Below are 20889 nucleotides of genomic sequence, written 5' to 3' on the forward strand. Positions count from 1 at the left end.
ATCTCGCACAGACCCCGGGGTCACCAGCAGCTGCTACTTCTGAAGACTCAGCGTGGCGGGGCTCCCGTGGCCGCTCGTGGGGACGCAGCCGAGCCTTGGGGCTCAGGCAGAGGCTCTGCAGAGAGCCAGGCTGCTTTTCCTTCTGTGTATTTAAGGCTTGTGTGCAAGTGCCGGGGGCTTCAGAAACATTAAAATAAATTATTTTCTCTGGTGTGGGGAGGTCTGTTCTCGGTTGCTCAGATGCTGGGTGCCCTGGGACCCCCAGGAACCTGGCCCCTCTGGGGACACCCCCGTGGACGGCCTGCACCCCTGCTTAGACGGTCGTGTCCCACAGCGGACAGCCAGGCCAGGTGCTCCTTTCCGTCACCGGCGTGTGCCCACTAAGTGCTTGTTTCCATTGAAGATGAGAGGCTTTCCCTGAGCTATGGGCTCCGGTACCAGAGCCCCGGGAGTGCGGACTGTGAGTGGACGGAGAATGCACCAGCAGCCAAGTGTATGTAATAGGCTTAGTGAAGACACACGACGCAGGGCCCGTCTTCCCACGCTGGGGTCATAGGCACGACTGAGCGCGGCACTCCGGCTGCATGGGGGGCGCGCGCGCCTGTGGCTCCATGAGGTGCCGGAGGCGGTGGGCCGTGCCCACACGGGCCGGGCAGCGTGGGGCTGCTCCTGGCCGCTTCGCGGAAGGTTCCCACGGCCTCAGAGCCAGCAAAAGGGATGGGCCGCAGACGGTGCTGCTCTCTATGGACGCTCCTTGGCCTGCGTGTCTGGGGTGTCTGGTCCCGCTGGGCAGGGAGCACACGGCTTCCCCCCCCAGGACCCTGCTCGCTGGAAGGATGTTCCACAGCCTCCTGGGTCCCAACTGCTGACTGAACAGTCCCGGGCTCAGGTGCGATTCAGCGTCTTGTTCGTGGAAGGAGTGCTCTGGTTCTCAGACGCACTCCTTGGATCCAGGGCTGATGGGCCCTACATCCGGCCTGATACTGACCCGGTCCCAGGCGCCGGCGGCGGGCGGGGACGCTGCTTCTGAACTCCCAGTTTCAACCCCAGGGCCTGGTTCGCACACCCGCACCGCAGCCTCCCCTCCTGTAGTACATCCGCCCCGCGGACCTGGGCACGTCTGCGTGCAGGCTGGGGTCCGGAGCCCGGCCGCCGCGCGAGAGCCAAGGGGAAGACCCGCACCCACAGGCACGCCAGGCGCTTCTCTCCTTGGCCTGCACATCCCCTCGGTTTTCTGACAAACACTGTGTCATCAAAACAGTTTTCCAAAAAGTGAAACCATGCATGGAAAGAATGGAACGCGACGTGATGCTGTCGGGCCACAGAGTCCACGGTCCCATTTCCCCGAAATGCGAGCAAAGACCAGGCTGTTGGGGCAGAGCCCACAGGAGCAGGTGTGCGGAGCGGGCGGCTGCCAGCCCGAGCCCGAGCCCTGCGCGCCCGAGGCACTGCCCTGTGGACTCCGCCCAGGTTGCGGAGGCCAGTGCTCGCCTTCCCCAGCCCCGGCTCTGGCTCAGCGCGGAGAGTTGTCGCCCCGCGGGGAGGTGGCTGCAGCTGTCACGGCTCAGAGCTAGTGCCCTGTTGACGCAGAAGGGAGGGCCGGGACCACGCGGCTCCTCCACAGGCGCCAGAGCAGCAGCGGGGCCGGAGAGGTTCTCATTGGTGCCACCTGCCGAGACGGAAGGGGCGTGCCTGGCCATTTGGGGCTCCTCCCAGCGGCACTGTGGCCACAATGCGGGGCGGGGGGTGGGGGGCACTGAAGGCCACGGCCGTGGAGCACCAAGGCTGGGCGTGGGGCAGCTGAACGGCCAGAGGAGCGGCCTCCGCGATGGAGAAATTCAAGGCTGCGATGCTGCTGGGGGCCGTGGGGGACGCGCTCGGACACAGAAATGCCCACAAGGATAACAGTGCCTCTGGCAGGAAGGTCCCGGAGGGGCCGCAGCGAAGCGGGAGCCTGGACCAGCGGCCACTCTCCCCGGAGACGTGGCCAGTGAGCGACAACACCATCATGCACCTGACGACGGCCGGGGCCTTGACCACAGGTAAGCCGGCCACCCTGCCCTCAGCCGCGGTCCTGCGGGCGCCGGGCGTCTCCACCACAACGACCCCCAACCCCCGCCACCAGCACCCCTTCTCGCCGCCTCTCCGGGTCGTGTCACTCTGCCTGTCCGCGATCGGCCTCCGAAATCTGACTCTTGGTTCACGTCTGTAAACGTGTCTCCAGAGTTAAACCAACTGAATGTCTCGCTTGGGATGTTTCACGAGAGGGTCCAGCTTCTCCCTGCAGGCAGTCAGCCCTCCGGTTTCACTCCGGTTTCACTCCGGTTTCACTCTGAAAGAAGAGAAAAACAATAAGCCCATTGGAAATTTGGGCCCATTAAGATAACGTTGTTTGGGGATTACTTATAATCCCAAAGAGTTTGAGTCTAAACGCCATCTCCCAAATTAGGACTCCGATAGCTGCCTAAACCGCTCGTAGGGAGGCGACGCAGTGAGTCTGGCCGCTGGGGGCCGGGGTCGTGCCGTGTTCCCTGGGCAGCAGGTGGGCAGGGGCGCGTGTCTGCACAACTTTCAGGGAAGCAGCGGAGGGTGAGCACAGCTCTCGGGTTGGTTCCGGCGAACAGGGTGCAAGTCGGGCGGCAGAGAGGCAAGGAGGCCTCGGGGGCCCGAGCCGGGGGGCCCGCCCAGCTTAGCTCTGCTCTCACCGGGCAGGAATGCCATCGGCCGCTGGTTCCAAAATAGCCCGGGCGAGGCCTGGAGCCGCACAGATAAGATAGCTCAGGGGCGCCGAGCGGGGAGCAGCTCCCCGAGTCTGCTCCGCTGGGACGTCCAGTGTCTCCGGTGTCTGTTCCCGGGCTGACCCGCAGCAGGACGCCCACCCACCCCAGGGAGCCGCTCCCGAGGCCAGCCCCGGCCCCCCACCCCGGGCTTTGCTCCCAAACGCGGCTCCCTCCACGGCACCTGTGGCCGGGCGCCCCGCGCGGTCCCGTGTCCTCTCCATGCCCGCCCCGTCTCTCGTGACGGCGGAGTCCACCCACCGCGCATCCGCAGCCGCCCGCGGACCGGTCGGGCTCCGAGATTAGCCTGAGCTCTCTTGACGGAAACGGCAGGATCTGCCCGATGTGAGATGGAGGAAGGGGTGGGGGGCGTTCGAGGCTTCGTTTCTGAGCAGACAAGCCCCGCCTCCGGCCGTGGCACTGGGGGCTGCTGCGTGCCCAGCACCGCCTGGCCTGCCGGTCTCGAGGGGTCGCTGGAGAGAGCGCCCAACCCAGAACCTCCACAAACCGCAGCGGTTCTTCTTCAAGTCACTAAAAATCTAAGGGGAAATTTATTTAAATTTAGTTGTCGAACAGCTGGATCTTTTATCAATAAATAGCGAACTGTGGGACGCCTGGGGGCTCCGTTGGGGAGGCGGCTGCCTTCGGCTCAGGTCATGATCCCAGGGTCAGCAGGGAGCCTGCTTCCCCCTCTCCCACTCTCCCTGCTTGTGCCCTGTCTTTGTGAATAAATAAAATCTTTATTAAAAAAATAGCAAATTGAAAAAAAAAAGAAATTAAAAAAATAGCAAATTGTAGCCAAAATGGAGCCTCTGAGGCCCGTCCACGGGCCCCGCCAGCCCCGACATGGCACTGAGTGCTGCGTGGTGTGTGCTGACCCCGCCTGTGTCACCGTCTGACCCTCACATCACCCCGAAGGTTGACGTCATTATCACTGCTCTACAGAAGAGGAACGGACACAGAGAGGTCAGGAAACTTGCCCAAGGGCCCCACAGCCACATCTGAGCAGGGACGGGACCAGGTAACTTGCTTCCAACACCCAAGTTCCTCATGCCATGCCTACCGCCTGCAGCCAGCGGCCGCCCAGGGACCTCAAGGACTCCGGTGGATGGTAATTCCTCACCACTTTCCCCAAGACCCGCAGACCTTCACAAAGTGGGACCACAGGTTGGCATTTTCAAGTGCGTCCCGCCATTCCACGCTGTGGGGCCGCAGGGTCCTGTTGTCGTGAGGGCCCGTGTGACCTGCTCCTTTGGGCCTTGTCTCTGGAATGGGCGGAACTGGATGAGATCAGTCCTGGCCCTGGAAGCAGTCCCATTCCCTGCAGGCCGGGTGGGCAATCCAGTGTCCACAGCACGCCGGCAGGCTCACGGCACGCAGTCACCAAAGCTGCCTTGTGTGTGTGGCCCTGTGCCCGTCGCCCAAGGGTGCCTCGGGGGCCCTGGGGCCTGCCACTCCCGGGCCTCAAACTCGCAAGCTTGGTTTCCCTCCTGCTCTTCGGGATGACAACGCCTCAGTCACAGGCTTATGTGAGACGAGGTGGGGCAGCGCGGGCACCGGGCACGCAATAAATTATTAAGGGACGATGGCTCGTGGCGGGGTAGATAACACCTGTCTTTCTCAGTGTCTTGGTCTGGGGGTCAGCAGCTCCAACAGCCACGGCCGCACAGGAGGAACGGGGGCGTGAGCCCACCGGGGACCACAGCAGACGTCACGGGCGTGTGTGTACCCGCAGGGGAACGTGGGGCCTGGCCCACGCATGAGCGCACCCAGCCTGTCCAGACCCAGCTCTCTGTCTCCTCCATCGCTGGCTCCCTGATGGTAATAGCGTTTTGAAAAGCTGACATTTTTACTACAAAATGAGTTGCTGTGGGCATCTGTCTTCTTCATGGTGACGTGGACTGGGAGACGTACGGGGGTTTCGTGAGTGGACTTGTCTCTGCAGAGACAGGGTGGGAAGGCAGAGAAGGGTGAGCCCAAAGGCCATGTCACAAGGTGGCGAGAGTCCGACGAGGGCGGCACGGCGGCTGTGGAAAACCTGTTTCTGGTTTGGATTGTAGCCTGAAACACAAGACTGTCTGTTGCTATTTTGTTTTTAAGGAGGGTTTTTTTTTTTCCTTCAGAAGGATGTGATTCCAGAATAGAATGGATTATCTGAGGGATTCTGGAAGGCCGGCGCACTAACCCCAGATCAAGTTAAGAAAGGCTGTTTGTTTGTAAGGGAAGTCGTCTGGACGACCCCAGCAGCCGTGTGCCCCGCGAAGCTCACTACCCCCACCCCCAACCCGGCTGGCCACACACTCTCTACACACCCCAAAAGACTCCGGCCATGCATGGTGCGTCCCACAGGCCGCCCGCCGTGTGCAGTTGGGGGCAGGAGGACTGAGGACCAGGTCCCGCCTCGGAGCCACAACTCCAGGGCGCGAGGGCCCATCGGCCCTGAGGGCGGCAGGAGCTTCCCTCCCGGAACAGAGGGGCTTGCCGAGTGCACCTGTCTCCCTCGCGCCTGGGGTGACCAAGAGGGGGACAGGGCTCCCTCCTTCTCTCCTCTCCTCCCCCACACCACCCAAATTTGGGGTGTGCACCCAGGAGAGGGGAGGAAATGCAATTTGGGTACAGAATGAGTCTGTTGGTAGCTGTGAAAGTCCCATTGGCGCCTTCCCCCTGCCCAGTTGGCCTGGCACAGCGGCCTCTCCACCACCCCGCCCTGCTCTCTGATGGAACAAGGCAAACTGGACCCCACGTTTAGAGCTCTGTGGCCTCTACCCACCACGCTGGGTTTTTAATGACAGCAATGCTCAGACCTTGCCCTCGACCTCTGGTTACCATCATCTCTGGGCTCGGGCAGGTCGCATAACCCACGGAGCCTTCCCCGGGACCCAACAAGACAAGCTGGCGGTGCTGGGGGGCACCTGCAACCGTCCAGGGGCAACAGCCCCCTGACAGCTGCTGGGCAGCACATTAGTTACTCTCCCCTCCACGTCCGCCATCCTCGAGGGATGCCCTCACACACTGGGGGCAGTTTGGGACAAGCTGAGGCTGCCCTGGCTGCTTCACAGGAGGGAAAAGGCCAACGGAGTGCAGAGGCTCTGCCCCCTGCACAGAGACACGGGCTCTCAGAAGCCCAGGGAACAGGCAGATTTCGGGCCAGTCCTCACGTGGGTAGAACTGTGGGTTTTGTCTGGACTCTGCTGTGTAGCCAGAGTGAACCATGTGCAGGATACACATCCCCAGGGAGCCACGACTGTGGGTGGCAGGTCGCCAGAAGCTTCCTCCTCGTCCACACACGTGGGGCCACGAAGCTTACTGCCACCTGTCTTGTCCCTGCTACCCTGGGGGCTCACAAGGCCACTGCCCTTCCTGCTCAGGCTGACCCTGTCCTCCTACTCTTTCATTCCCAGACTACTGGTGCCTGGACGACCTGTACCGGGAGATGGTGAGGCGCTACGTGGAGGTCCTCGAGAAGCTTCCAGAACACTGGGCGGACCCGGCCACCCTGGAAGGCTGCTCGCAGTTGAAGCCAGATAACTACCTCCTCGCCTGGCACACGCCTTTCAACGAGAAGGGTCAGGGAGTGCTTTCTTCTCCCCGTAAAGCGCATGTGGGACGGCAGCCTGGACACTAACCCGTGTGCCGTCCACTAACCAGCAACACCGCAGGTTTGCGCAGCACAGGGGGACGGCTGGGGCTCCCGTGTGCCGCGGCGGACACCCGGGCGTCCATCCACACCAAACCTGGGTTCATCTTAAGGAAGATTCTCGACTGCTTTCCCTTTAAGTTTGTATTTCACCAAAGTTAGGAAAACATGTACTAGCAGCATGTGGTCTGTCCCCAGGATGCTCCAATGTGTTCAGAGGGGCCATATTTACGTGACCAGATCTCTGCCTCCATGGCACCAGCTCCTGGGTCCTGGACCTGCCCCGCCAGGTTTATAGAGGACAAACACGCCCCTTTGGGTTTATACTGGGTACAGACCCCACTCTGGGTTTATACTGAGGACGGACCCCACTCTGGGCTTATACTGAGGATGGGTCCCCCCGTCTGGGGTTATGCTGAGGACGGGTCCCCCTGTCTGGACTTATACTGGGGACGGACCCCACTCTGGGCTTATACTGAGGACGGTCCCCCACTCTGGGCTTATACTGAGGATGGGTTCCCCCGTCTGGGGGTATGCTGAGGACGGGTCCCCCCGTCTGGACTTATACTGGGGACGGACCCCATTCTGGGTTTATACTGGGGACGGACCCCACTCTGGGCTTATACTGAGGACGGTCCCACACTGGGCTTATACTGAGGACGGTCCCCCACTCTGGGCTTATACTGAGGATGGGTCTCCCCGTCTGGGGTTATGCTGAGGACAGGTCCCCCCGTCTGGACTTATACTGGGGATGGACCCCACTCTGGCTTTATACTGGGGATGGACCCTGCTCTGGGCTTATACTGAGGACAGGTCCCCCCGTCTGGGTTTATACTGGGGACAGACCCCACTCTGGGCTTATACTGGGGATGGACCCCATTCTGGGTTTATACTGGGGACGGACCCCATTCTGGGCTTATACTGAGGATGGGTCCCCCTGTCTGGACTTATACTGGGGACGGACCCCACTCTGGGCTTATACTGAGGTTGGCATCTAATCATGTTACTGGCATGAAGGAAGAAGGGAAACAGATTCTATAATGGAGAGAAAAATCAGTAATCAGAACCCACGAAGCCTGAGGCAGCTGTTCGAGTCATGGAATGGGTGTAAAGTTGTAGGCATTCCACAGGCTGAAACAGTTAGGTAAGGACACAGATGTACACAAATCACATTTTCAGAAAAACATTACGACGTCTGAGTTTCTAAATGCACTGGGTGAAATTATATTTTTCAGAAGAAAAACTTAGTGAGTCTGAAGGCACAACAGTAGAAACAACCCAGAGTGGGACACAGAGAAAAAAGAATTTGCAAATCGGAGAAAAGCACAGGCGACGTACAGCGACCTCATGTGCCTGTGACAGGGTCGCTGGTAGAGCGAAGGGCAACAAAGAAACGATTTGAAGAAATAGTGGTCGAAGTCTCAGAGGACAGGAAGAGAGTCTCCCAGGAGACTTCGGACGCCAGCAGACACGTGAACAGTCGCTGCACACCCTCGCGTCAGGGAAATCCTAATCAGAACCACAGTGAGATCCCACCTCACGCCAGTCAGAATGGCTGGAATTAAGTCAGGAAACGACAGGTGTCGGTGAGGATGTGGAAAGACTGACCGTGAGGCCCGTCAGGGGGACACAGCACACGACCCCCCAGCTCCTTCCGAGGTGACCACTCACTGCTCGGAGGAGCTGAATGGTCCATCCGGGGTGTCCGCCCCAGAGAAAAGAAAGCGTGTGCTGGGACGAAGGTTTGGTTAGGAGAGTTCACGGTGTTGTCGTCGCCATCACCTCCCGGGGAAATGGCCCAGCCGTCCGTCAGCAGGTGGGAGGGCAGTGCGGTGGTGGTCACCCCGCCCCGGGGCCCTGGGACCCCGGGATGGCGCCCTCGCTCCGTGGCAGGTCCCGCTCAGCAGAGCGGTCTTCACAGCGAGCAAACGTGTCCGGCTACAGCACGCAGTCTCTGCGGGTCTGTGCCCGACATCTTCCCGGGAGAGCGCGCTGGAGTGCGTCCCAAGCCACCCAGAATTCTGTGTCCGATGCCAGAGCAACCTTCCGACGTGCGGAAGCTTTGCCGTCCACTTCCTCTCTGTTCGTCGTCGGGCACTTGGGTCGTGGGCCTGTTTTCCACTCCCTTCATGACACTGGGATCGGTGCTCCCTAAGTGTGTGTACGTGTCCGGCCACTCGTGGAAGTCCGGCTGCCAGAGGCGGGGTTCTCGGGGCAAAGTCTGAAACTGGGTGCGCTGTGTGTTCCTCCCAGGGTCAGGGTTCGGAGCCGCCACCAAAGCCATGTGCATCGGCATGCGGTACTGGAAGCCAGAGCGCCTGGAGACACTGGTGGAAGTGAGCGTCGAGTGCGGCAGGATGACCCACAACCATCCCACAGGTGACGCTGTCCCCGGGGTTCGCTTGCCTGTCGGCCGGCGTGCACTGCGTACGCTCTGTGGTCGACCTAAGAGCCAGCTTGGCGTTGAACGTGGCAACTCTGGAGAGGGTGAACCCAGCAGATGTGGCTCCCTGTGCGCTGGGGGGAAGGGAAAGGAAGCTGGGCCCCGGGCTGACATCTCGGGCATACACTGTGTGTCACATAGGTCGGGCGTCTTCTGCTGAGTGCTGCGCCCATCCCCAGCCGTGCCTCCGTTTCCCCACCTGTCGTGGGGATGACTGTGGCACTGGGAGCCAGGCCAAGTTGCACAGGAGGACAGAGCATGGAGCCCCGAGCTCTGTGGGCTTGTCCTCCTGGAGCCATGATGCCTGCTGCTCCCGGGGTTTCCCACCGCATGTCCGTCATACAGCATGAGGGCAGGCGGGGCCCCAGCGCTGACCCTGAGTCATGACCTAGAAGGGCTGTCGGCTCCTAAGTTTAAGAAAGAATGACGTGGGCACCTGAGAGGCTCAGTCGTTAAATGTCTGCCTTCAGCTCGGGTCAGGATCCCAGAATCCTGGGATTGAGCCCCTGATCGGCAGGGAGCCTGCTTCCCTCCCCGCCCCCTCCCTCTGCTTGTGTTCTCTCTCGCTGTGTCTCTGTCAAGTAAATACATTAAAAAAAAAAAAAAATGACGTGAAACTCGCAAACCTGTAACCACGTGTGAGTCAGGGCGGGGGACACCCTCCCAGCCTGCCGCTGTCCTGAGACTCTTCCCTCTTTCAAGGCCACTTTTCTTTTTTCCCGAAAGACTTTATTTATTTATTTGAGAGAGAGAGAGCAGGTGCGTGGACAGGGAGAGGCAGAGGGAGAAGCAGGCTCCCCTCCGAGCAGAGAGCCCGATGCGGGACTCGATCCCAGGACCCCGAGATCGTGACCTGAGCCGAAGGCAGACGCTTCACCCACGGAGCCCCCCAGGCGCCCTCCAAGCCACCTTCAGTGTTACTGTAGCTGGTGTGGCCACACTGTGCCCTCCTGGCAGCGCCCGCGGGGGGCGCTCACGGCAGGGAGACGTTTGGAGCGGCTGGCGGTGTCCCGGCCGGCTGGGGAGGGCTCCGTGCTGAGCGCCCGCTGGCTCGTGGTGCAGGTGGAGGCGGGCTGCGCCCGGGAAGCCTCCATGCGTGACAGGGGCGAGCGTCTGCCGACAGTCCGAGGTCCACAGGACTCCGGGTCCGCAACCCCGACCTCTACATTGGGTGATGGACTGTCCGCTCGTATGAAAGAAACGTGTCACACGGTGTGTTTCGGATGAAAGCCCCGATGAGACACGGAGGGTTTGCTGGCACGCGGGCAACACCGGGCAGGCAGGGTGCTCCTGTCCAGTGTTCCGGACACTGCTGGCTGCAGGCATCGCAGTCGGATTGCGGTACGCGGCCTGGACGCTGGATACCCCTGGGGGGGTGGTCACGGCAGGGGGTCAGGATGGTGACAGGTCTGGGAACCCGACACTGACTCCCAGCCTGCAGCAGTGCCTCCCAGAGCGGCCAGCGAGACCCCAAGGGCAGCTCTGAGACGGCCGTGCCTCTCTCTGCATGGTTGTCCTTTCCGTGAGCCTCGGGCAGGCCTAGCGGGCACTCCTGTGTCCCCACCACAGCCCTTCGTGCAGGAGACGGAAGGCCAGCATGCCCAGAACCATGGTTGTTCTGTCGTTCTGCCCTCTGCCCTGCAGGCTTCCTCGGGTCCCTGTGCACGGCCCTGTTTGCGTCGTACGCTGCGCAGGGCAAGCCGCTGGAGCAGTGGGGCAGGGACATGGTGCGGACAGTCCCGCTGGCCGAGGAGTACTGTAAAAAGACAATCCGGCACCTGGCAGGTGAGCCCAGCCCCTTTCCTGTCGCTCCCCATCAGCGGGCCTGATGCACACTCAGGACTCATTCAGATCAGGTTCCCAGACAGCTCGGGGTCAGCCCGCCCCACAATGAGATGGAGGCCTGACTCCGCCAAGCGGGCCAAGACACCCCTGGCAGAGGGTGACACCTGCCCAGGGGGCCCCTGTAGCCAGGAGACCAGGAACAGTCGAGCAGTTGGAGCTCCACACCCCGACCCCAGCCGTCCTGCTGTCTGACAGCAGCCAGAGAGACGACAGGGGTGCACACTGGGCTTCGGCATTCCGGATGGTCTTAAAGTAGCCCGTCCCCCGGGACGAGGGACGCCCACACTGACGTCCACACTGCTCCTAAAGCTTACGGACAGCCGGACCCGGAGCCCAGACGGGTATCTGTGCCCGCTGGTGACATCTACACCCAGAAATGTCTGTCTGTCCCAGTTACCCAAACCCATGGTCAGAAGACACCCCCCCTTGGCTGCCCATGTGGTGTCCACTGGCTTGTCCGGCAGAGGCTCTAGGGATCGTGGTGTCACTGGCGTTGGGCAAATGACACCTAACAGACCAGATGGAGAAGCAGGTGCAGTGCCAGAAAGCCCATGGCTTCTCCTCGGGGGCCGGCCCCGCGCAGGGCTCTCTCCCTCTGGGCGGGCCCGGAGCTCCGCGCGGCTGCTCTGAAGTTGTCCGTGTTCGTCCCGGGGCAGAGGGGGCTCAGGGTGTGGGTGCAGGAGCAGGCTGTGGTCTTCGGGGCTGCCCTAGGCCGAGGTCTTGAGACAGGAAACCCACGAGTCACTGTCACCCTTTGACAAGTGGGGACTCATTATAAATGCGTGTGGAGAAGCTTCCAGACCAACGTGACCAGGAGAGTTTTGCCTCTGCTTCTGCCAGCTCGTAGTGCTGGGAAACTTGCCCACTGGCCCATTCTGGAGGGAAGCAGAGAACCTCTTGTCCACCGTGAACTGCAGTGTCCCCTATAAACCTAATCATAGAACAGAGCTCCACACTTGCCTTATTTTGCCTGGCTTGAGTCACTCTTAGCCCGGGCTCTCTGCGGTGGCAAGGCTGCCCGGGGCCGCGTCCTTCTACAGGGAGAGACAGGTCAATGAGGCCGAGTGCGGGCCACGCGGTGTGTTCCCGATGCATGGGGGACAGTCCCCAGAGCTCCCCAGGCTTTCCCGCAGAGCAGCCGTCAGGGGCGCTCCTGGACAGGAATGGGGAGGACTTGGATCTTTCTGTTTAATTTTTTTTTTTAAGATTTTATTTATTTATCTGTCAGAGAGAGCGCACAAGCAGGCAGAGAGGCAGGCAGAGGCAGAGAGAGAAGCAGGCTCCCCGCTGGACAAGGAGCCCGATGCGGGACTCGATCCCAGGACCCTGGGATCACGACCCAAGCCGAAGCCAGCAGCTCAACTGACTGAGCCACCCAGGCGTCCCTTTCTGTTTAATTTTAAATGTGTTCAACCTAGAGTTTTATGACCTTCTAGGACACACACCCTTTTCACTAGAAACCCAAAACCGTCTGGAGAAAATTATGCTCCAGGGCTTTCTGCTTAGTGGTGACAAAGCCCGTGGGCAGTACTGACACTAGCAACTCCGTTCCCTGTCTTTCTGCTTGGGCGTCTGTCCCCAGACTTGCTGCCCAGTGGCCGGGAGAGAAGTGTCCCCACGTGGGCCGAGCCCGGGTCTCCTCAGGGCCTTCCTGTCTGGCCCTGTCACCTTGCCCCAGCCTTCAGTGGCTTTGATGTTAGTTTTGTAAAGCGGACTCAGGCCAGCTTTCCTGCGAGCCTGCAGGTCCCTCAGGACCCGGAGCCCCACCAACACCTGTGCTAGGGCCTATCTGTGCCTCTGAGCCGTCCCCCATCCTGCGGGTGTCGGCTCTGCCCCCTGAGCCAAGAGGCTCCCCGAGCTGGCGAGGAGGCGCCACGATGTCAGCCGCCCGCCAGAGGGATGCCCAGGGGCTCACCTGTCGGCGCCTGCGCCCCAGCTGCACGTGTCAGGGCAGGGTACAGGCTCAGGACACACAGGAGAACAGTTGGGACCGCAGGCTGGGCCTTGGGTCCCAAACAGAGTCGAGCAAGGCTTAGGGTCACTTTGTCCCTCGTCTCCACCTTCCTCACGGTGGTTTCAAAGTGGCGGTGGATGCCAGCGGGAGCCACGGAGCCGTGGCCGGGGTGGGCTCAGTCCTCCACCTCCGGCCGCCCACCCCGCCCCCACGGCCAGCTGGCAGCCCTTGGCACAGCGCACCTGCTCTCTCTGCAGAGTACCAGGAGCACTGGTTTTACTTTGAAGCTAAGTGGCAGTTTTACTTGGAGGAGAGAAAGATCAGCGACGACACGGGGAGCAAAGCCATCTTCCCCGACCGCTATGACGCAGAGGAGAGGGACAAGGTAAGTCTGGCCGTGTCCAAGGGTGGGGACGGCCATGGCCGGTGTCCCTGCCGAGGGGCCGCCGCGGCTGGGCTGTGTTCCGGCTCCGTGTGGAGCCTGGCCGCGGAGGCCCCCACTGCAGCAACGAGGGGCCCAGAGCAGCCGTGGCAGCGGCGGGGGGTGGTGTGTGTTGGAAACCTTCCTGGAGGAAGCATGTTTGAAACAGATAAAAGTTCATCTTTCCATTTTCTCTCACTAAAAGCATGGTATGTGCTAGAAAATTTGAAAATAGGGTTGTTAAAGACGCTCTGTTCCACTGCACACTCTCTGGGGTTGGGACTTCAAGTCGAGGCTGATGAACAAGGCTGCGCGCGCCATCACCCTTCCTCGTGCTGCAAACACCCCAGCGGGCGGACGCTGTCGGCGTCGGGGGTGGTAGCACGAGGGAGAGACCTGAGTCACTGCGGTGTGGCCAAGATCCGCACGTGTCGTCCATACGTCCAGGGATCCCAAAGCTGAGCTGAAGCCCCTTGCAGTCAGGCGCTGAGCACACTTGTGGGCGGCCCCTCTGCCTGCCGAGGGCACCCCTGTGGTCCCAGCCGGCTGCCCCAGCCCCAGCTAGCACGTCTGCGTTCCAGGTGTCAGGACGGTGTCAGGACGGTGTCAGGGAAGAGGGAGGGCCACCCTTCCTGCTCGGGTATTCCTTGCCGCCCCTCTGTGTGCCCCCTTGGACCTCACCTGGATGCAGGAAGGCCCCAGTGGGCAGTCCTACAGATGGTATGGCTGCCCCAGACCAAGGCTGACGGTCCCCAGGACACGGGGCTGTGACAGCCCATCACACACACCCCCGGCCCCTGCCCGATCCCTGCTCTCGCCAGCCTGACCACGTGTGGTGCACCCCACGGGGGTTCATGTGGAACCCCCACCCTTCCCTGCCTCGGGGCCTTGGCGCCCGCTGGGCCCGCGCTCTGCTCAGACGAGGGCCGCGTAGGCTCTGTCACCATAGACTTGGCAGCTGCCCCAACTCGTGGCCAGGCTGGTTTGTCACGGGAAGGCCTGCACCCGTGGGAACCTCCAGAGATGGGTCTTTCCTGTGCACGGTTAGCCCAGCCCTGGGGCAGTGCCTGGCATACACATGGCGCCCCATAAGTGCACAGCCAGTAGGTAAACACCTGTGTCCTGGAAGAACCCGGGAGCTCATGCTCCAGCCAACACTGGTTTGCTGTTGTGTGACTCTGACCCCACTGTTCCTTCAGGCTTACCGGAAATGGAGCTCGGAAGGCCGAGGGGGCCGGCGGGGCCACGATGCCCCCATGATTGCCTATGATGCTCTCCTCGGAGCTGGGAACAGCTGGACGGAGCTCTGCCACCGGGCCATGTATCACGGAGGTGGGACTGCCTTCTTTAATGGTCTTGGGTTCTGGGCGACCAGCACCCTCTTCTCACCCCAAAGTGTCCTCCCAGGGTCTCCAAGGGCCCGGCCTCCTGCCCCCCAGAATGTGTGTCCTTCTCTGGGCGGGTGCTGCCTTGCGTGGCCATTTTCCTGAGCTCACTAGGAAAGGGTTTTTGGGGAAGACGGTACGTGCCCTTCTCCTCCAAGGCCACTGGGCTAAGAGTGGGTGTCCTGCTACGACAGCCCCACATGGTTCTGCTGACCCTGTGGCCAAACAGGGTTCCGTGGGACTTTGCATCAGCGGCCGCGGGTTTGAGCCTTACAGGGGCAGCCGTCACGGTCCCGAGGCTGCGAAGGATCTCCCCGCCCCCTGGTGCCCACTCTCTCCTGCGGGTGTGAAATGAGGGGGTTCCTGGCAAACACCAGCTCGCACTGGGCACAGAGTCTCCATAGGCATTGGAGCCCCTCGGTTCCTGGTGCCGAGGCTGAGGTGGTGAGGGCCAGTGCCGCCCGCAAACGTGGGCTCCCGGTGCGCCCGGCCCCCAGGACAGCACGGGCGTCCGTACACAATCACGCGTGTCCGGGTGTGCAAGGAGGGAGGGTGGGAGGGGGCAGCAAACCCCTCAGGTCGGTGCACCCAGAGCAAAGCTGGGGTCGGGTCCGGGGAGCTGCCCAGAGGGTCTCTGACACGAGTTCTTGGCCAGGGGGACTGGCAGGATCTGGCTAGTGCCAGGTCCCTGAGCCATGGCTGCCTGCCTCGACCCCGAGGCCCCTGAGCACCTGTGTTTTTCATTCCAGGCGAGAGCGGGGCCACGGGGACCATTGCGGGCTGCCTGTTCGGGCTGCTGCATGGCCTGGACGCGGTTCCCGCGGGCCTATACCAGGACCTGGAGCACAGGGAGGAGCTGGCACGCCTGGGCGAGGCCCTGTACCGCCTGTCCACAGAGGAGAAGTAAAGCCTCCCGCCGCTGTCTGGGGCCCACGGCCCTCCTGGTGTGCGCCACGCCTCCCCGGCCAGAATCGCATCTAACCCTCCCCTCCCCAATGTCAGAACCCCACCTGCCGCATGAAATGCACCGTCCGTCCCACGAGGATGTTTGTCCTGCCCTCGCACGGCCCCGGGACATCACTGGCCCCACGCCAGAGGCCCCAAGCCTCCCAGCGCGGCAGCACAAACAGCCTCGGGGACAGTCGGGGTGTTTCACTGTGTGCACCACTAACGCTGCTCGCTCACTGGTGCCCACCACGCTAACCAGGACGGCCGCGCGGACCAAGCGCACGTCCCCGCTGCTCCTGGCCTCGGGCGCGGCAGCCGGAAGCACGCGCTTCACCTCCGCCGGCGTTTTTAATCACACTAGATCTTAGATCTTAAAAACCAACCCCTTTGGCACGAGTGCCTGAGACAACCGGGAAATAAAGGGTCCTCGTGCGTCCCCGCATCTCCTTCGGTGTGGTCTGCGGCTGTCGCGCGGCCTGCCGGGCCTGGCCTGGGCCACCGCAGGCTCCACCGTGCTCGCTGCTAAGGACGCGGAGCCGCTCGCCGTGGCCGGGTCCCTGCCCGCGAGCGCAGAGAACGAGCACGCCTGCTCCGGCCGACAGGGTCTTTCGGAAGTAGCGTCTGGTGTGAATAAAAGCCGGGGCGTCTCGCGCTTAACACGGCGCTTCGGCAGCTTGGCTGGGCCGCCCGGCTGTGGCGGGCTCTCTCCAGGGGTCACCCCCTTGCTTCCCAGGAGGGCGCGAAGGCTTGGCACCGGCTGGCAGGCGACGGACCCGGGAGGCGCTGGCGAGGAAGGTCTCCGAGTCACGGACTAACGCCTGCTGCCCCCGCCGCTTTTTTTTTTCCGGGGGGAAAGGCAGGAAGCCGCGCGCGGGGGCCCCTCAGCCGGACCGTCGGGGCTGGGGACTCGCCCGGCCGGCCTCGGGAGCACAGGCCCGTGGAGGTAAGCGGGCTCGCCCACCACGGCGGCCCCGGGACGGCCCGTCCTTGAGCGTCAGGAAGGGGGTCTGTTCGCAGCCCGCCGGCAAAAGAGCGCAAATTCCCAGGGCCCCTGAGAGGAGGAGACCGTGTCCCCGTCTCGCTGCAGAGACTTGCACACGCGGAAGACGAGGCCACGGCGCGGTGAGGGGGGGCTCAGCCCTGCGGGTCTGACCCGCGCTCCCGCAGAGGTGACGCCCTCTGAGAGGTGACACGCGGTGACACGCGGCTTCCGGGGCCACGTGAGGGGCCCGCGGCTTCCGACATCCCCGAGCCGTGCGCCCGGGGCGCCGTGTGGAGAGCCGGAGGCCCCCAGGCGGGGTCGCGCTCCCGGGCCCCTCACGTGGCCCCGGAAGCCGCCTCGTGCATGTCCTGCAGGAGCGTTTCAACACGCGCGCACGCGCACACTCCCTTTTGGCATTTTGGGACCCGTCCTTTTGGCCACTACACTTTCTTGGGCACTGTGGTCCACGTCACTCGGTTGTCCTGTTCCCGAGGCGACGCGGGCCCCTCCTGCAGGGACGTCCACGTCCGTGGTAGCCTGCGGCTTCACATCCTGCGTGCGGGGCTCAGGCAGGGGCTCGTCCTCCCGCAGTGCGGGGCGTCCCCTCCATGCTCCGCTGGCACGGCAGGTGGGCGCGCGGGCTCGGAAGCTGGGGCTCAGGGCTGCAGCCACTCCGACCGTGCTGGGCAGCGTCGGCAGCCCCGAGCCCTCGGGGACAGGCCCCGGCTCCTGCCACTGCTGGCCTCAGGGCGGGAGCACGTCCCCTGCTCTGCTCGTACACGTGGAGACGTCAGGCTGACCTGATGGATTCGTGTCCCCAGGCTCTCTGGTTAAGAGGTTTTGGTTCAGGTTTGAACCCTTGTTCCAGTGCTCCGAGTCTGGAAGCCGGTTGGGGGTGGGTTTGGCAGATGCACTATCCCCTGATGGCTGGGGGCAGCCCACCCAGGAAGTCCCCTGGCAAGACTGGAAGGGTCCATTCCCAGCTGCACGATGGCCTCAGCAGGGTCCTCTGGGACCCACCCCTCCGTCGGGGGATTTCCCCAGGTCGGGGGTGGAACAGCAGCAGGTGTGGTCGTCGCCCCCGCTGGGCAAGCCCAGGGGGAAGCGGTCATGAGGGGAGAATATAAACCCAGCGGCCCTGCCCGTCCGGCCCCATCTCCGAGATGCCTGCCCGGTGCCCTGACACCTGTCCGCAGCCCCAGGCCCACGGGCACGTGCAGTAGAAGGCACATGAGGCCTGGCCAGGTGTCCGTGGAGAGAACTGGAAACACCCCCGTTTCTGAGGAGGTCACTGGGGACACTGGGCCTTCTCAGGGCACAGCCCAGGGGGACATGGACACCAGGGAGACCCCCCAGCCCATCTGTCGGCCCTCAGCCCTACATCCAGACTGCCCCATTGTAATAGCTTGTTTTCAAGTACATTAAAACCCACAGAAAGCCACAAAGTGGCCCCAAAGGCTCCCTTCACCACCTGTTCACCCCAGGCCACACTTGCCTGCTTTCTCTCTCAGTGATGCGGATGGATGCATCCAGCAGTGGCCGTGCCCAGAGAATGAGGAGAGCGCCCGAGGACCCTCGGCCTGCCTGTGTTTAAGGCCTCCATCAGCCAGGGCTGTGCCGCCACCCGTCTCTCCAAGCAGCTGGCCGGGGGCGCAGGGTCCCTGACTCTGACTCCCACAACTTCTGCTGCAACTACCCCACAAGCCTCTGGGCGGCAAGACCCACCTGCTCAGGGATCTGGTCCCCCAAGCGCCTGCAAGGGACATCTGCAAGGGCGCGAAAGGGCACAGGGTGTGTGCGGCCCGTGGGAGAGTGCACTAGGCTTGTCCTCTGAAGGGCAGGAAAGGGTGCGTGCAGATCACCCAGGACCCGGGGCCGCCGTGGGGAGGACAAGTGGGGAGTGGTGCTGTGGGGGTGATCCTGGCCGGCTTCTCTCCCCTTTCTTTCTGAGGATGCACTTGGCGGGGCCGGGGCGTCTCTGTTGCCATGGGATTTGGAGGTCTGCCTCCAAATGGAGACCCCATATCTCAGAAGAGGACACGGGGGCCAAAGGACATCCCCTTGCTGCCTGAGGACATGCTGACACAGCCTGACCTATGTCGGTTGAAAAAGCAGACAGTGAAGGCCAGGCACTGTCCACCAGAAGAGCCCCACGGAGACCCCCGAGGGACCCGGTGCCGCTGGCAAGCCAAGGCTTATCCTGTACCTGACACCCCAGTGTTGCTGTATTTCCAGGTGACCTCTCAGTAGCCAGAGGCACCAACAGAACCACCAGGAAAGCTTATCGCGGCCATGCTACTCACACGGGCCCCAGAGAAATGTGCGCCGGAGGATGTCCGCCTGCCTCAGCCGGCCGGGCAGCAGCCCAACACGAAATCCGGATCCCAGACCGTCTCTGGGAAGCACCAACCAGAAGGGAACACACCTGGCTTTGAGGCACGAATGACTTACCCTCCCCAAACTGTCCTCCCCTGCCATGCACAGGGCCCGTCCGTCCAGCATGCCGCTCAGGCCGGGCATGTGTGGCTCAGAGAAGAAAGCACTGGCTGTCTGCAAGTCCGGGTTGCTTGCGCACCGCCCTGCGGGAGAACTCACGCTCCGGCCATTCCGATTCCGTGACTGCAGGCCTGCTGAGGGCCATGTTGGTATCCTGCAGGGACACAGAGGAGCCTCCCCAGGACCAGTAGGGGCAGCATAACCCAGCCACTGGGAAAGGCTCCACTGAGGAGGCCATTTGAATTGGGTCATGAAGGATGCATAGGAGTTCGTCAAGAGTGTGGCTGTTGTAGGAGGGAAGGCTCAGTGTGGGGCTGGGACAGAGCACAGGAGGGAACTGAGTCACAGCAATGCGCAGGGTGAGTGAGAGCCCCGGACGGGGCCGCTCCATGGGGGTCTGCTGAGTGTCTGCTCCTTCCAGACCCCTCTGCAAGCCCCAGGAAGGTGCAGAATACATGGGTTTGCGGCCCACATGGAGCCAAACCTACCCTGTGCTTGCAACGGCGTGCGAGTCTCAGACGATGGCGATTGCTGCAGCGACGGTGACCCCAGCCGGGGTGCTAGGGCCGCAAGCTCAGGGACTGACCACAGGAGGGTCCAGGTGAAACCCTGAGGGCGGGCAGTATGAAGCAGAGGGAACAGCTTGTGCAAAGGCCCTGGGATAGGAATGAGCTAGGGACCAATTGATGGCCAGTGCAGCTGGAGCAGAGTACAAGGTGGGGTCAGAGGGCCAGATGGGGCAGCTCACAGCCTGAGCCCTGGGAAGTCCGTCCCCACAGGGCGGCAGGAGCCCAGCTCAGCCACGTGGTGAGGGCGCGCTGCACAGCCGTCCTGTGGACAGAGCTCAGCGTTTCTGCGGGGGGCAGGGCCTCCCCAGGCTAAAGGGAGCAGGACAGAGAGATGGCACAGGAGTGGGCGGGGGCGAGGAGGGTCCCGTGTTTGGGCGGCGGTTACACACAAGCTACCTACGGGAGGAGACCGCGTGGTCACCCTCTGTGCTCACTGCCCCCAGCGCCACTCTGAATCTTCATCCTCTTGTGTGACCAGCCAGTCCTGGCAAGTCCCCGGGCATCAGCCCCGCCGCAGGCTGGTAGGTAAACACAATCGGGACGTGTCCCCACCGTGCTTCCTGACACAGAGGGACGCTCGGCGTCGAAGTTTGGCCACCCTGGCAGGAGGAATCGGGTAGCGACGGCAGAGGAACGGGGCTGAGTCCACACTGAGGCGCCCTCACTCTTCGCACTCCTCCAGAGCTGCTGCCCCTTGGTCTGAGTCGAGGAAGTGGCCAGGCCGCACGAGGCCACCTGGCGGGTCCTCGGGGCCTGTGTTCCGACGTCAGAATGACCCCACAGCTATCTCAGCCATCAAGTGACTCAACCCGCAGTCCTGAAGGTGAACGGAACCCCAGCAGGGTGGCCGGCCCATCCGCAGGTCGTCACCAGCCCCCGCCTGCACACCAGGGCCCTGGGCCCCGAGGCCCCTGGGTGCGGTCAGGTGGCAATCTGTGCTGTGGTCACCCTCCCCCTCGAAGCTGGACCCTCACTTGGCGATGGGCCCTGGAGGAGACTGCACGGTGACGGCGTCCGCCCGCCGCTCAGTCCCAGCAGTGAGCTCCGCCAGCATCAACGGGCCCTGCACGCACATGGCCTGGAGAGAGGGTCTGGACTCTGGTGTCGGCCGGGAGTCGGTCTGGCTGGATGAGCACTGCGGCCGGTGCTCCAGGGTGCCAAGGCTTCCGCGAGCGTCTTCCAGAGTGCGGGTCCCAGAAGGAGGGAGCCAGCGCGGGCAGGCAGGCAGGAGGGCAGCACGGGGAGGTGGTGCCAAGAACTCAGGGCCACAGCCTCATCCACAGAGTTTGGACAGCGTTCTAGACCTCGTGCAGCAGAGAGGTGGCCACGGGGTAGAAGGAAACGTGGGGTTGCCAAGCCCAGCCAGGTGGGTGACAGCTGTGGGCCGTGGGGGGCACCGGGAAGGCCGCGTGTGATGTGCCTGTGAGACCCT

The 20889-nt window shown here is 62.7% G+C and overlaps 1 protein-coding gene across 1 annotated transcript; it reads left to right on the forward strand.

Moving 5' to 3' along the window:
- The first annotated feature begins 1789 nt into the window (after positions 1-1789).
- ADPRHL1 (ADP-ribosylhydrolase like 1) lies at positions 1790-15488 on the forward strand. The gene is made up of 7 exons (XM_032880980.1): positions 1790-2042; positions 6179-6343; positions 8668-8793; positions 10502-10642; positions 12914-13041; positions 14277-14409; positions 15212-15488. Exons 1-7 carry the CDS (start codon positions 1829-1831, stop codon positions 15367-15369), a joined length of 1065 nt encoding a protein of 354 aa, XP_032736871.1. The 5' UTR covers positions 1790-1828; the 3' UTR covers positions 15370-15488.
- Positions 15489-20889: the final 5401 nt, after the last annotated feature.

Source organism: Lontra canadensis, unplaced genomic scaffold (assembly GCF_010015895.1).
Source record: "Lontra canadensis isolate GAN:19392208 unplaced genomic scaffold, GSC_riverotter_1.0 scaffold73, whole genome shotgun sequence".
Classification (NCBI taxonomy): domain Eukaryota; kingdom Metazoa; phylum Chordata; class Mammalia; order Carnivora; family Mustelidae; genus Lontra; species Lontra canadensis.

Excerpts from the sequence above, each read along its gene's own strand:
- ADPRHL1 (XM_032880980.1), top strand. The coding sequence starts at position 1,829 with ATGGAGAAATTCAAGGCTGCGATGCTGCTGGGGGCCGTGGGGGACGCG. Across the intron at positions 10,643-12,913 it reads GACAATCCGGCACCTGGCAG|AGTACCAGGAGCACTGGTTT; the intron begins GTGAGCCCAGCC and ends CTCTCTCTGCAG. Across the intron at positions 14,410-15,211 it reads CCGGGCCATGTATCACGGAG|GCGAGAGCGGGGCCACGGGG; the intron begins GTGGGACTGCCT and ends TTTTCATTCCAG.